General features: G+C 47.8%; 1 protein-coding gene across 1 annotated transcript in view; it reads left to right on the forward strand.

Moving 5' to 3' along the window:
• LOC114224674 (microtubule-associated serine/threonine-protein kinase 4-like) overlaps positions 1-14,134 on the forward strand; it is a 158,240-nt gene extending 144,106 nt beyond the window's left edge. Inside the window, exons 23-25 of the mRNA XM_028123908.2 lie at positions 7,435-7,571; positions 9,658-9,839; positions 10,201-14,134. Of these exons, the coding sequence (XP_027979709.1) occupies positions 7,435-7,571; positions 9,658-9,839; positions 10,201-14,048 (4,167 nt within the window). The 3' untranslated portion in view covers positions 14,049-14,134. The remainder of the gene's footprint in view (positions 1-7,434; positions 7,572-9,657; positions 9,840-10,200) is intronic.

The following is a 14,134-nucleotide window of genomic DNA, read 5'->3' on the forward strand; positions in this document are numbered from 1 at the left end:
TCAACTTAGGGCTGTAGCAGAGGGAGGAATGTCATACTCTCGGAGAGAATATTCTATGGAGTGGGGAGAGACATCATAGAGAAATTTCATTGAATTGAAACATGAAAGAAAATTAGAAATCTAGGAGGCACTACAAAGATGTGGGTGTGCTAAGCCTTCCAAAAATAAGTGCAATTTAATGACTTTTCTCATTTTCTGTCATTCCAACAGCTAATAGGAGTATATTCTTCAAAAAATTAAGGGTCTGGCCTAGGTTTTGAGAGTAGTTAATAGCATGCATATTCAAAGGTCCATTGTGAAGTAGCAGACTGTAGGAAAGTTACTGCCATCGATTAATTCACATTATTAATGAAATTTTGGTCTTGGGCTCAAAACTGAAGTCTGAGGGGTTGGGGCCTGACGTTGCTGTCATTCATACCCACCAGGTTGTTCCCCTAACACTAGCCACCTTTCTCACAAATGCATGTATCGATCGCTGGAGGGATGGGACTCAATTGAGAGAACACCACAGTGCCATAGGCAGCATTGGAAATCAGCCTAAGGTCGTGCTGAACACATAGCAAATCGGACAGAGCCCTGCAGGGCAGATATTAACTATTAAAGCTTTCTGCATAATCCCAGCATTTACCCAACACCTGGGATATAGATGGGTACCCAATCACTGTTTGTGGTATTGAGGTGAACAGTGGGGTTCTCTTTTGCCTGCTATCCAAGAGTTACCATGGGAGGAGCCAAATACCACACTACTACTTTTGTTATGTTTTGACTCACGTCTTGCTATATATGCCATTCACTTCACCGTTCAACATTAAATGGCTGCCGTTAGGCTACGCCTTGCAGTGTGGCTACCGAACAGAAACAGAGGACATGGTGAATAAGACCTGAGTTTTTTAGTTTCGTTCCCCATCTATCCCTGATAATATTCTTTGCCCACCTGGTACGCAACAACTCACTCGTAGTAAGTGTCCAAGAAATGGGAGGAGGCACAACAGGGTTGCTGACTCGGAGATCCTTTGGCTCTGTGAAAGTCACCTGAAATGACTTTGGGCTCTCCAGGGCAAAATTCTAGAAGGGATGTAAAGACTCCTGAGTCTGACAGGCAGTTTCTCTCACAGTACCGGCTCCTGTGGTCCAGGCCTGCCCCATTGCTAACTCACAGATCGACCCTCTGTGAAGAAGAGTCCAGGGAAGTTGTTTTGGGTTTCCCTCCTCCCCACCCCCTGTCCAAATATCCGGTATCTAAACCTTTTCACCGCAGAGGTAGGCAGACAGAGGTGTTATTATCTCTAAAATGCTCCTTGCTCTTTTCTAGGAGCTCACCCTTTGTTTTAGATAATAAGTCTGTGTTTTACAGGTGAGGTTCTCTTAGTTGTTATTCATCCTGCTGGAGCTTTTGCAAATCTTGGCATTAGCATTTAAAAGAGGGTCAAAGGGATTTTTTTTTTTTTTTTTTTAAAGATTTTATTTATTTATTTGTCAGAGAGAGCGAGCACAAGCAGGGGGAGTGGCAGGCAGAGGCAGAGGGAGAAGCAGACACCCCACTGAGCAAGGAGCCCCATGCGGGACTCGATCCCAGGACCCCAGGATCATGACCCGAGCTGAAGGCAGATGCTTAACCAACTGAGCCACACAGGCATCCTGGTCAAAGGGATTTTAAATGGTAACACAGTTCGGCTTTCTGCCTTCTTTATAACAGTGTTCTGTTACGTGTGGTATAGCTCCTGCCACAGCCTATCTTCGTATCATTTCGTGTGTCTGCACATAAAATCACAAGAAATAATAAACTGAAATATATATATATATATATATATATATATATATATATCTTTAGAAAATACCCATTTGTTTCCTTGGCTGAGACATTTGATGATTTTCATAATTTGTTTTATATTTGATATGATTCAAGATTTTAAAACCTGCTTCTGTGAAATTTGAATATATATTTCTCCTGAAGGTCTCTGGCAAGGCCTCTTGGCAGAATCCAATCCCATTTATAACATTTTGTCCTCGTCTGGTTACGGAGCACCTTCGTTCCTGGATCTAGTCAGCGTGTCTCTGAAATTGTGTAAACGCACACTTAGGGTACTGGAGAGCCGTGGCATCTCTGTCACAGAGCCAACAGAGGATCCTGCCTCTGGTTCATAAAGGAAGCACTGGAGAGGAGCAACCAATGTAATGAAACAAAAAGGATACAAGGGATTTAATTATCTTCCCAGTGAACTGTGTAATCATGTAGCTTTCTTCCAAATTTAAACAGCGATTCTGGGACGAAGTGTAAAGTGAGGAGCATCTGCACTGAGCTCCCTCATGCCATAGCTCGTGGAACACCAGGGTGGTAGCTCTATTTTGGTGTTCTTGGATACTGTTTCCTTGATGTTTTATACTTGCAAACTACTTCATGAAATGTCATGGCACCCTTAGGAAAAGGTGGAGGCTGCTAGGTGTCTGTTTAGAAATGTTTGTACAGTATTCACTTATCTTTTGGAATGTGAACGTAGGAAGCATTTTCCACATTTAATACCTCAACCTTTGGTCTCATTTACTCTTACAACTTTCAAGCAAACCTGCTGGGGAGGTTACGTCTGCAGTCACTTCACATCCTAGATCCATGGAATTGTAGAATCTTTGCTTCTCCAGTTCAATTCCCCATTGGCTCTGGGACTCCCTTAAAGTGTGCTCCTTCACCTTTGCCTCCCCCTCCCCTGCCACAAGGAGTTAATCACCTCCATTGGGCTTTCAGGTAGCTTTCTTAGAGAACTTCGCAAAAGCAATAATATCTTTCTCCACCCACTGCCGTGGTGGGTGAAGTCCATACTGATGCACGTAATAACCTGCCCAGCTTTACCTCTCTAATCTGGGAAACTCTCAGTTCAGTCAGGTTGCTTTTTCAGGATAGCATTAGTTTAAGTGCCCAGTACATAAGAGAGGTATGTTCCTCATCAGCCCGTGCTTCAGAAATTTCCTTTCTATGAACTCTGGGGAACTTTTAGATACTAGAATGAAGGCCATCAAATAGGATCATTATTACCATCCTTACATAATTCTTTGAGCCCTGAAAATGTGCACAGCATTGTGTTAGGTCCTGAAAGGTCATACAACAGAGGACACACAAGAATAATAGGTAATAGGGAGTGCTTTATGTAGACGAGCTCCTATAATCCTTACACCCTAGGAGGTAGATGCTATAAATAACAGTGTGTCCCCAGTGTGTCCCCACTTTACAGATGAAGAAATTAAAGCAGAGCAGCCCGAGGTTATCTGCTAAGAAGGAGCAGAAAAGGATTTGCACCCTGCTGTGTAGTATCAGAGCCCGTGCCTTGCATTAATCCAACCATAGTGCCCTATACCTGAAGTTCTCTGATTGCCACATGGAAAAACGGTCGCAATACCAGTCTGTAGTCAAAGGAACAGACTGTAAATATGGCCCAAATTTCAAAGGAGAGGGAGCTTAAACTAGGGTAGACAGGGAGGAAGAGCTGGGGGTTATGGGTGGAGAGTTAGCGTATGTGAAGGGAGTGTGGGATGGTCTCAGCAGAACAGAGAGGGTGTGTGCACACAGAAGGGCAAAAAAGCTCAAAGTGCTTGAGGTACATGAGTAAACTAGTGTGGCAGGAGCCTGGGTTTGTATATGGGATGGAGTGTGCAAGATGGTTGAGGCTGGATTGCGGAGGATGTGAACAAGAGCAAAGACATAGGCCTACAGAACGTGCAGCATTCCCCATGTGCGTGATACAGAGAAAGGAATGTACAAATAGTCTACCCCAATAAGGTGTCCAAGGCCACCCATAAGCTAACACGGAGCCAGATTGAGAGGAAGAGATTGGTTAGCCTCCTATTGTATTGAGTTCAGCCAGCTTAAAGTAATTTCCCTCCCACCATGCACACTGATACAAATGGTTTATCGTAAAAGTGAACAAACTGAACATTTAACAATCTGCTGGCCCCATTTCTTGTTGTTTCTTAAACGAGTACCATAGAATTTCTCTTAGAAGAGTTCACTCGTTCTTCAGAAGAATGTATTGAGGATGAACTGACCAAGTAAGACAAATTGCACTGAGCTCAGATAGCCCTCCATGTAGCCAATGAATCCACCAGGTGGCAGGCTTTATGATTCCTACCCTATTGTCGAAAAAGTTATTTTTCCATTCATTTACCACTTTCGTTGTCATTAATGATCCCGGTGAAATATTTGCACTCTATATCTTCTGTGTCTGTAGTTCCTCCTTAGGGAAGTTATCTCTGTGCATTTACAGTAAGTCAAGCAAACTGTCTTCTGGAATAGCCATACATAGAAACAAGAAAGATAAAACCGGGTTTGGTTTTTATAGGGGAAGGGAATATTTGTACAGAGCTCAGTGGTGTGCTCTGATTTAAAAACCCTGGTCATAACTGTTTTCTGATGAGATTGTTCATCGTTTATTTTTATTTCTTAAAATGTTTATGCTATTTTTATATCTCTTCGTTTTCTTCTTGACAGTCTGATACGTTGATCATTCCCTATATTAACCCAATGCCTGGTTCCCTCGCCACCACCTGTTAAGTACAAGCCATGTACTCTGCTGGGAGCAAGAGAGGTGGAGGACCAGAGCGTGCTGTGCCCATGACGAGTGGGCACAGGAGATGAGGGGCAGAGGGTCAGGAGTGGGCTCTTCCACTGGGCTCTGGGACCTTGGGAAGAAGAAAACCCAGTGTCCCTGAATCTGTTTTCCGCATCTTTCATGCAAGGATAACAATTCTTTCCCACTTCACCAGGTGGTAAAAAAATAAAATAGCCCTCCTGACGTGGTGGTGAAAATAAAATAAGGGAATATATGTGAAAAACACTTTAATGCTCAAAATACGCTTTTAAAAAGCCTGTGTGACATTGTTAACCACTTATAAAGATAGGAAGGCCAGTGGTGAATTATGATAGAAAGGGTAGAATTGGACTCAGGTTCAGTGACTCACAATACTAGGACAGCCTCAGTGGTCACAAAGGCTCTCTGTGTCCCATCTATGTATGAATATGGAAAAAGGTTGAAAGAACCACAATGAAAGATGAACTCCATCCATCTTGGTTGCTCTTTTCATTCACCTAAGGCATGCAGGACAAACTCACATTTTAGCATGACCTCCCTCAATTTGTGAAGAGAAGATCCCATTCCAAACAACCTCCAGTGGTAGGCCTTTCATACTTAGAAGCTGAATGTTCTGTTCAAACAAGAAATAGAGTGTCAGTCTTTACCATCAGATGAAGGTTTATTCTTAAAGTTTTGGCATTTGCATGTAGAACATACAGTTTATTCTTTCAGAATGATTTTTTTTCCTTTTGTTTCAGCTCGAATCCTGTTTCCCTAGAATATTTTTTTACAATTAGGACATTAGGTGTGGGAATTCATGTCTTAAATATACAAAAAACTCTAAAAATCAGTCAAAATACTAAGACTTGCTGTTTCTAAAGTGGATATAAGATATGGACAGACCATCTCCTGAAGAGATAGAAATGACCAAAATAAACGAGACTCCGTCAAAGAACGGAGATTAAAACTTGATAGAGCTTATTTGTATAAAATTGATCATTTGTTTAATGTTAATATTCAGTTCTGACAAACCTGTGGTAAGAAAGGTATGTATGGGGGCACCTGGGTGGCTCAGTCAGTTAAGCATCTGACTCTTGCTTTTGGCTCAGGTCATGGAGTCCTGAGATCAACCCTTTTGTTGACTTCCAAGCTCAGCATGGAGTCTGCTTAAGATTCTCAGTCCCTCTCCCTCCTCCCCTCCCCTTGCTCTCTCTCTCTCTCTCTCTCTCTCAATCTCTCTATTTCTCAAATAAATCTTAAAAAAAATTTATGTGCTGCCCACAAAAATACATATTGACATAAACTTTCTGGAAAATAGTGTATTAGTATGGACCAAGAGTCTATAAAAAGTTTGGAAAGAGCCTTTGATTGACTGCATTGACTCTAATTATGTAATCTAGGGACAATGACAGAGATTAGGACAGTGATTTATAGATAAGCATACTTATGACTTGTAAAAGAACTGAAAAGTAGAAAACAGTAGCAGTATGGAAATAGTTAAGTTTTGATTCACCCATCTCCTGGAATATTATTTATACAGCCAATAAAAATTATGTTCTTAATGAACATTCAATGATGCAGGGAAGGTTTTTCAAGTTATATAATGTGAAATGGAAAAACAACATAAAGCTAAATATTAGATTAAGATTAAAATTATTTATGAAGTATGTCCATATATGTGCATAATTTATACATGCCTGAAAAAAGATCAAGAAATATACTGAAATATTATGTTAGCTGAGTGATAGGTTTCTCAGTGATTTTTATTTTTACTTACACTTTACAATTACTTCTTATGATGTCATGTATTATTTCCCAAACTGGAACAGGGGAGTAGATGTTAACATGAAAGCAGTCAATCCTCATTGGTTTGGTCCCCTGCCCTCACCATACTTAACTCCCCCATCACTTAGTACCACTTAGAGCTGACTTGCTAGGTGTTTTCCAGGCTTAGGCCTTTTAAAAGACCCTTCTCCTTATACTTCTTGTCTTTTCGAAGTAATCAGGGCCATCTGTGATTTTGAAAGGACATGTTTCTCCCCCCGTTATTAAGAAATTCAAGAAGAGGTCATTGATGCAGGAGTGAAGGGGATCAGTCCTACCATTTGCCCTGGGCACCCCTCGGCCCAGCTTCTGACTCCACTCTCCTCTCTACCCTCAGGGCCTGCCCAGCAAGCCCTGTCCCCGCACTGAGTGAAAGGCTCAGAAAGCCACCAGGAGTTACCTCACCATGCGTGACCTGGTTAAAGAGAGGCTGTTTTATACTCACTGACATCAACTTTCCAGTTCTGCAAGCTGACAAGTTTTATGGTGACAGAAAAGGAGTCTTTTAAAATAATTAAAAATAAAAGTCTCATTCAGTTTTGCTAGTCTATGATTTCTAGGTCAAAGGAAAAACACAAAAAGAAAAAAGAAAAAGAAATCAACCAAGAACAGACAGCCCCTGGGCACATTTATACTTAATACATATGGACGAAAATAACTCTTATTTATAGAGTGCTTTCCACGTGTCACACTCGGTGCTGGAGCCTTTACTAACTCCATCCCATGAAATCCTCACATGAGCCCCCGTGAGATTCTGCTGTTGGATAGTGCAGGTGTTGGAGGTAGAGAGGAGAAGCAACCTCCTGCAGTCACTGGACTTGGATTTGAACTCACCTCTGTGGAGTCCAGAGCCTGCCCTCTTAAAGCAACCTGTCATTTTGCCCTCCACCCTTTGTATTCTGTCAGAATGTCACTGCTTAAAAGGTTACTTAGGAATGGAAGGCTTTTGTACATATGTCTTTAGGTAGCTTTGTCTTTGAATCTCCTAGCCCAGTTCTGATCTTATTTCCTCCCAGAATTTCTCTTTAATACCACCCCACTTTTTTTGTAGAGTGGAAATAAGGTGTCAATCACTACTACCCCATTTGAAAACACATCAATCAAAACGGGACCAGCGAGGAGAAACAGCTATAAGAGCCGGATGGTGAGGCGGAGCAAGAAATCTAAGAAGAAGGAAAGTCTAGAAAGGTTAGTTACAGCAGTATTTTTGCAAGTTTGGTATATACCCATGTCAGAGGAAAGTTACCCTTACTTAATTTAAACACTTATATGTGAGAAAGATCCATTGCTCTGTGAGACATTTCATGCTGTGATTCAAATATTTATACATTGAAGTTCACATTCATAATAGCATTATTTTTCACAATGAAAAGATTTACATAGTTACGTCATAGAAAAATTCAGATTGCTTTTTTTTTCCTGTGCGAGTACCATGAAAAGCCCTTTGCTGTTTCTTAAGCATCTAGACTTCATTTCAAGTGAGTTGGATTTAAGGCACTGGATCTTCAGGCAGTTTTTAGCATTAAATCTACATTTAATAATGTCCTTTACATTATCTAAAAACATACAATTGATATTTTTTAAATGGCAGATATTTGAAAATAACTATATCTTTAAAGCATCCAAATAAGCCTAAAAATAAAGGAGTTTTGTTTTACTGACTGAAGATCTAACTGGGTTACACATTTGCAATCGGGGAGGCACTGTGAGTCTTTTTGTGCTCTCTGCACACGCTGGCAGAATGCGTGTATGTGTTTGCGGTGGGGACATGTCTTGCCAGACAACTGTCTGGATGGGCTCCCCACATGACGCCACAGAAGCATCTCTCCTTTGCCCACTTGGATCTAATGTGTCTGATTGTATTAAGAGGATTTTTAGCAACAGAAATGTGGGAACATAAGTAAATAAAAAAAGAATGCGTATTAACTCCAGGAAAGACAAAAGCATACAAGAAAGGAAATGGAATCATGCTTTGCATAGCCCAGCTGTGAACAATATTTATAATATAAAATAGAGGGGAAAAAGGCCACCCTTTTCTTTAACCGAAAGTTTTGGTTTAGCTCTAGAGGGAGGAATAGAAAAAGGGAAGTGTATTTGGTCAGAAGGTGGAAGGGGGCTTGTGTAAGAGCTTCATCCTCATCTTCTATGCTAGGAAATCAACAGATAGTGTCTAAAACTGAAAAACGAAAACATAGCATAAAGAGATTACTTAGCAATATGCAGACAAATAGGAGAAGAAACAGTTAAAGGAGTAGAAAGTGGTTTCTCAGGCGACTGGGCCAAGGGCAGAGTAGCGGAGTTGCTATTTTTCATTATGAACTGTATAAAATGATGTAATTGTTTAACCCAAGTACATGTATTGCTTTGATTAAAATTAAACATGAGTTCTGAGATGTGTGCTTTATTAGATAAATAAGTGATTTATATATTTTTTAATGTGTGCTTTATATTTGGATTGTGCTCTAAGTCGTACAGAGCACTATTTCCAAGGGGCAGCGGTGTTTAAACTTTTGCTTAAGCTCACTGGGGGTGAGTGAGGCTTGCATGATGGCAGAGGTAAAAGAACTTTCTTACAGCCACTTGCACTTCTAAGCTGTGTGAGGCTTTTTTTTTTTTTTTTTTTTTTTTTGCTTTAAGATATACTTGTTGAGCACTAAATACACATTTGCTTCTGCTGCAGCTAGTAGTGTCTGGTGCCCTGCTGATACGATAAGCTTCAGTTCACCTTTCTCGCTTTTTCTATGTTAATGTATAGCCTACATTGTCATTAGGAATTTTCAAGAGCCCACAGTGGAATAAGCACAGCAAACAGCCCCTCCTAGATAAAGCCTCTGCCCAGCGTATCACCATTAAAGAATTCTATATCCAAGATAATGGTTTTTCTTCCAGAGATTTAGTTTGTATTATCTCTTAATTGTATCATTTTGTCTGAGGGTACATGCTTAGAAGCTTTCAGGTAAAGAATGCCCCCTCATAAGCCTGACAAATAAATAAATGAATATTTATTTCATGTATTTTATATTTTTTCTTTCTCAGCCCTTCCTAAAGTATTTGGAATTGAGAGAGCTTCCACTGTATTACTATCAAAGACTCTTCCTTTCTAAGTCATAAGAAGATTTTTAATTTGAAAGTGTGTACCTGCGCCTTAGTGTAGGATCTGCCACCAGACCGCTATCCCTCGCCCAGAAGTGTGAACTGACTACACGGGTATTGTGGGGAGACGGGGTGGCCCCAGATGTAGAATCTAATCAGTTTTCTCTTGTTTTCACTCCAGGAGAAGATCCCTTTTCAAAAAACTAGCCAAGCAGCCTTCTCCTTTGCTCCACACCAGCCGAAGTTTCTCCTGCTTGAACCGGTCCCTATCATCAGGGGAGAGCCTCCCGGGTTCCCCCACTCACAGCTTGTCTCCCCGGTCCCCCACGCCCAGCTATCGCTCCACCCCCGACTTCCCATCCGGTGAGTGAGTCTCCTGGCCCACACAGCAAGGGAGAGTTGAGAGGAGGTCAGAATCACCATCTGAGCTCCTGAGTGACAGGAGGCTTCTTCCACTTAACGAAAGATGGTTGAGGTTGTAGATGGCAACAAACAGGATTTATAGGGCAGTCATGAGATGTGGCTATTTAGACCTAATTAAGGCAGGAAGTAGTGGGTTGAACCCTGATGTGGGGAAGATTTACCTGAAAAGCGTGTATTCATTAGAGTTAAATACTAAGACAATTTGCTGACCTTTATCGGACCTGATCTAAAAGAGTTTGGGTTGGAAGCACGGAAAGAAAAGGGAAGGAGTCCACTGCTCACGGCTGTTTTCTACCCACAGGTACTAATTCCTCTCAGAGCAGCTCCCCAAGCTCAAGCGCCCCCAATTCCCCAGCGGGGTCAGGACACATCCGGCCCAGCACCCTCCATGGTCTGGCCCCCAAACTCAGCGGACAGCGCTACCGGTCCGGAAGGCGGAAGTCAGCTGGCAGCATCCCCCTCTCCCCACTGGCCCGGACCCCCTCTCCAACGCCACAGCCCACCTCCCCCCAGCGGTCACCATCCCCTCTGTTGGGACATTCACTTGGCAATTCCAAGATCACTCAGGCCTTTCCCAGCAAAATGCACTCCCCTCCCACCATCGTCAGACATATTGTGAGGCCCAAGAGCGCAGAGCCCCCGAGGTCCCCGCTGCTCAAGCGCGTGCAGTCAGAGGAGAAGCTCTCCCCCTCCTATGGCAGTGACAAAAAGCACCTGTGTTCCCGCAAGCACAGCCTGGAGGTGACCCAGGAGGAAGCGCAGCAGGAGCAGCCTCAGCGGGAAGTGACCTTGCAGAGCCTGGAGGAGAGCGTGTGTGAGGCGCCTTCGCTCAGCCGCGCCAGGCCTGTGGAGCAAGGCTGCCTGAAGCGCCCTGTCTCCCGGAAGCTGGGGAGACAGGAGTCTGTGGACGAGCTGGACCGAGAGAAGCTGAAGGCCAAGGTGGTAGTGAAGAAACCAGAGGGCTTCCCAGAGAAACAGGAACCCCACCAGAAATCCCATGGACTTGGTAGTGATTTGGAGAACCTCTCAACTTTTAGGCTAGAAGAGAGAGAGAAGAAGATATACCCAAAGGCTTTAGAAAGGTCAAATCATTTTGAAAACAAAGTGGCCTTGCAGGAGACCCAGTCCCTGGGCAGTCTGCTGAAAGGGGCTCTTCACAAGCAGGTGAGCGTTCGGGGCAGCGAGGGGGTGACCTCGGAAGGGGCAGCGACGGGCCAAGTCCTGGCACCCGGGGAGCACAGCCAGGGCATCTGTGACTTCAAGCGCACCTCTGCTCCCGGCACCCTCCAGGACACTCTCTGTCACTCCACGGACAGGTGCAGCTCCGCAAAGGGGGACAGCCTGGAGAAGGCCCCCCAGGCCAAGGAGTGTCTCCGATGTGAGAAATTAGACAGCAAGCTGGCCAACATCGATTACCTCCGAAAGAAAATGTCACTTGAAGACAAAGATGACAGCCTGTGCCCTGTGCTCAAGCCCAAGATGACCTCTAGTGCCCACGAGAGCCTGCCCGGGAACCCAGGCCGGGCAGTGGGTGCACAGCAGGAGGCCCTGCCGGCCTCTGAGAGCCGGGCGTTCAGCAGCAGTGCCCACGCGGCGCAGATCAGTGCTGTCTCCTTTGTCCCTCTCAAGGCCCTAGCCGGCCGGGTGGATGGTGGAGTGGACAAGCCGGGCTTGGTTGCTCCCGAGTCACCTGTCCGCAAAAGCCCCTCAGAGTATAAGCTGGAAGGTAGGTCTGTGTCCTGCCTGAAGCCAATTGAGGGCACTTTGGATATTGCTCTCCTGTCTGGACCTCAGGCCTCCAAGACCGAGCTGCCTTCCCCGGAGCCCGCACAGAGCCCCAGCCCCGCCAGGGAGGTGGGGCCCTCTATGCCACTGGCTCTCCCCAGCAGCGGGGGCATGAAGGGTGACACGGCCGGTCAGAGGGAGCCTTCCAATGCCGGCTTCAGGATGAGTAAGTCCTACCTGCTGGAGTCACGGTTCCCGCCCTCCAGCCGGGGTCTCCAGAATTCACCAGCAGCTCCCTTGCCTGAGCCTGAGCTAAAGCGGGACAGAAAAGCTTCTCATGCTGCCCGGAGCCCCATGACAGCCATGGAAAGCGATCCCCAGCAGAGAGAGGGGGGCCCCAGCAAACACCAAGACCACAGCCCCGACACTAAACTCCCCTACCTGGGGCCAAACCCCCACAGTGCCGACCCGTCCAGGTCCCGCAGCCTGCTGCCACCTGAAGGCGCCCCCTCGAGGGAGAAGCTGAGCGGAAGGGACTCGTCTGAAAGGGGCCCTTCCGCAGCCAGAGGCCAGCGGTCGGCTACGGCGCCTGACTCCCGCAGAGACCCCTCCGTGGAGGTGTGTCCTCCAGCAGCTGCTAAAACCAGTGACAGTTCCAGAAACGCCCCCTCTGGGGGAAGGCCCCGCCCCGACGGCTACACACAGCCCCACGCCACCCCCACGGAGAAAGCATGGGGCCCCTGTGGGAAAGCAAGCCACAGAGAGGGCCGGGTTGAGGTGAGGCCGCTGGCGAGGGAGGACTCTTCTTCTTTGCCGTCCGCAGGGACTCCTTCCGAGAGGGAGCCGGGCAGAGGAAGAGGTGGTACGGAACCCCCGCCCGAAGCCCCTCCTGCCCGGCGGTCCCTGCAGCCACTCGGCACCGAGAAGGGGAAAGGATACCAGCTCTCTGGTTGCCCGGTGTGGCAGAAAGACAGTTCCCAGGAGCCGGAGAGGAAGGAAGAGCTTCTACAGAAGCACGTGGGCAGTAGCTCCCAGCCCGCCCCAGTCACCAAAGAACTGCCGGGCCTGGCCGCTCGGCCGAGCCACTCCTCCGGCAGGGAGCCGGGGGGCAGGCCCAGTGCTGCAGAGCCCGGCCCCGGCCTCCACGGCGCCCCCAAGCCGACCGCAGCGCACAGTGAAAGCGGCGGCCCCAAGCCCAGGCCTGGCCCTGACCCGAGCCCTCCGCAGTCTAAGCACCCGGACAGGGCCCCCTCCCCCCAGAAGCCGGGCGGTGGGCCTGCAGCGGGCAAAGAGCCTGGGGCTCAGCCCCCTGGGGGCCCCGGCCGAGAGGGGAAGGGCGGCCGCCAGGGTGTGTTGGATGCGCTCCCCGCCCTGCCAGGCTCCCAGAACACAGCCACTGATGCGATGAGCCAGGGGGGAGGTGGACCCTCAGCTCCGCTGCACACCGAAGGGGGTCTTGCCGACACCAAGCTGAAACCCGCCACTGGCGGGCGTCCCTCGGAGGTGCTGGAGAAGCCCGCGCGGCTGCCATGGCAAGGACACCCCGGAGCTGAGGCGTCGGTAGACCGGCAACCCGCCACTGCCAGTGAAAAGCAAAACCTGTCTCCAAAGCACCCCAAACCATCCACTGTGAAAGATTGCCCACCTCTGTGCAGACCGACAGACAAGAGTGGAAGTTCGCAGGCCGCGGCCGCCGCCGATAGGCGGTCTGAGGGCAGGAAATGCACCGAAGCACTTTGTGTCGCAGCAGACAGCGGGAAGCCCGAGGCCAGCCTTCCCCTGGCGCCCGGCGAGGCCAGGCCCAAGGGCACGGAGAGGCCGGCCGCTGCCGTGGGGAAGGGCTTGCCGGAGGCCAAGGGGAGAGGGCTGAGTCCCCAGAAGCCTCCGACTGAGGCAGGCAAGCCCGGTGGTGGCATGAGCCGGTCGCCCTCGGCCACCGGGCAGAGCTCTCTGCGACCCGCTGCCCTCCCGGAGAAGCCTCTGAGCCACTCCTCCAGCTTTCCCGAAGCCAGACCCGGGGCGCGAGAGGCCGCCGCGAGTGGCAGTGACGCGTCTAGCGCCAAGGCCCTGCCTGGCGGGGATGGCCGAACCCCCATAACCAAGAGTGACTCCTTGCCATCCTTTCGGAGCCCCACCGTCACTCTGGAGTTGCACCACCCCGGCCCCAGTGTGGTGGGGGGCGCCGGCCACCGGGAAAGGGCCCTGTCAGGAACTGCCACCGTGGGAGAAACCAAAGGGAGAGAGCCCGCCCCGGCCCAGCCCCCTCAGACTCGGAAGCAGATCACGGGCAGAGAAGTCACCAAGGCGTCCCCGGCTCCAAACCCTGAGCGGCCCATCGCCCTTTCTTCTGAGAAGGACTTTGTGGTCCGGCAGAGGCGGGGGAAAGAGAGTGTGCGTAGCAGCCCTCACAAAAAGGCCCCATAATGGGGCAGGCCCCCGGCCGGACTGGGGAGACCCGACCTGAATGTGTACCTGAGTCTTCACTACCTTTCGAAACCAGCACTGTGGGG

This window comes from Eumetopias jubatus, unplaced genomic scaffold, assembly GCF_037043125.1.
Source record: "Eumetopias jubatus isolate StellerSeaLion01/CBP00866 unplaced genomic scaffold, mEumJub1_p1.0 scaffold_5, whole genome shotgun sequence".
Taxonomy (NCBI): domain Eukaryota; kingdom Metazoa; phylum Chordata; class Mammalia; order Carnivora; family Otariidae; genus Eumetopias; species Eumetopias jubatus.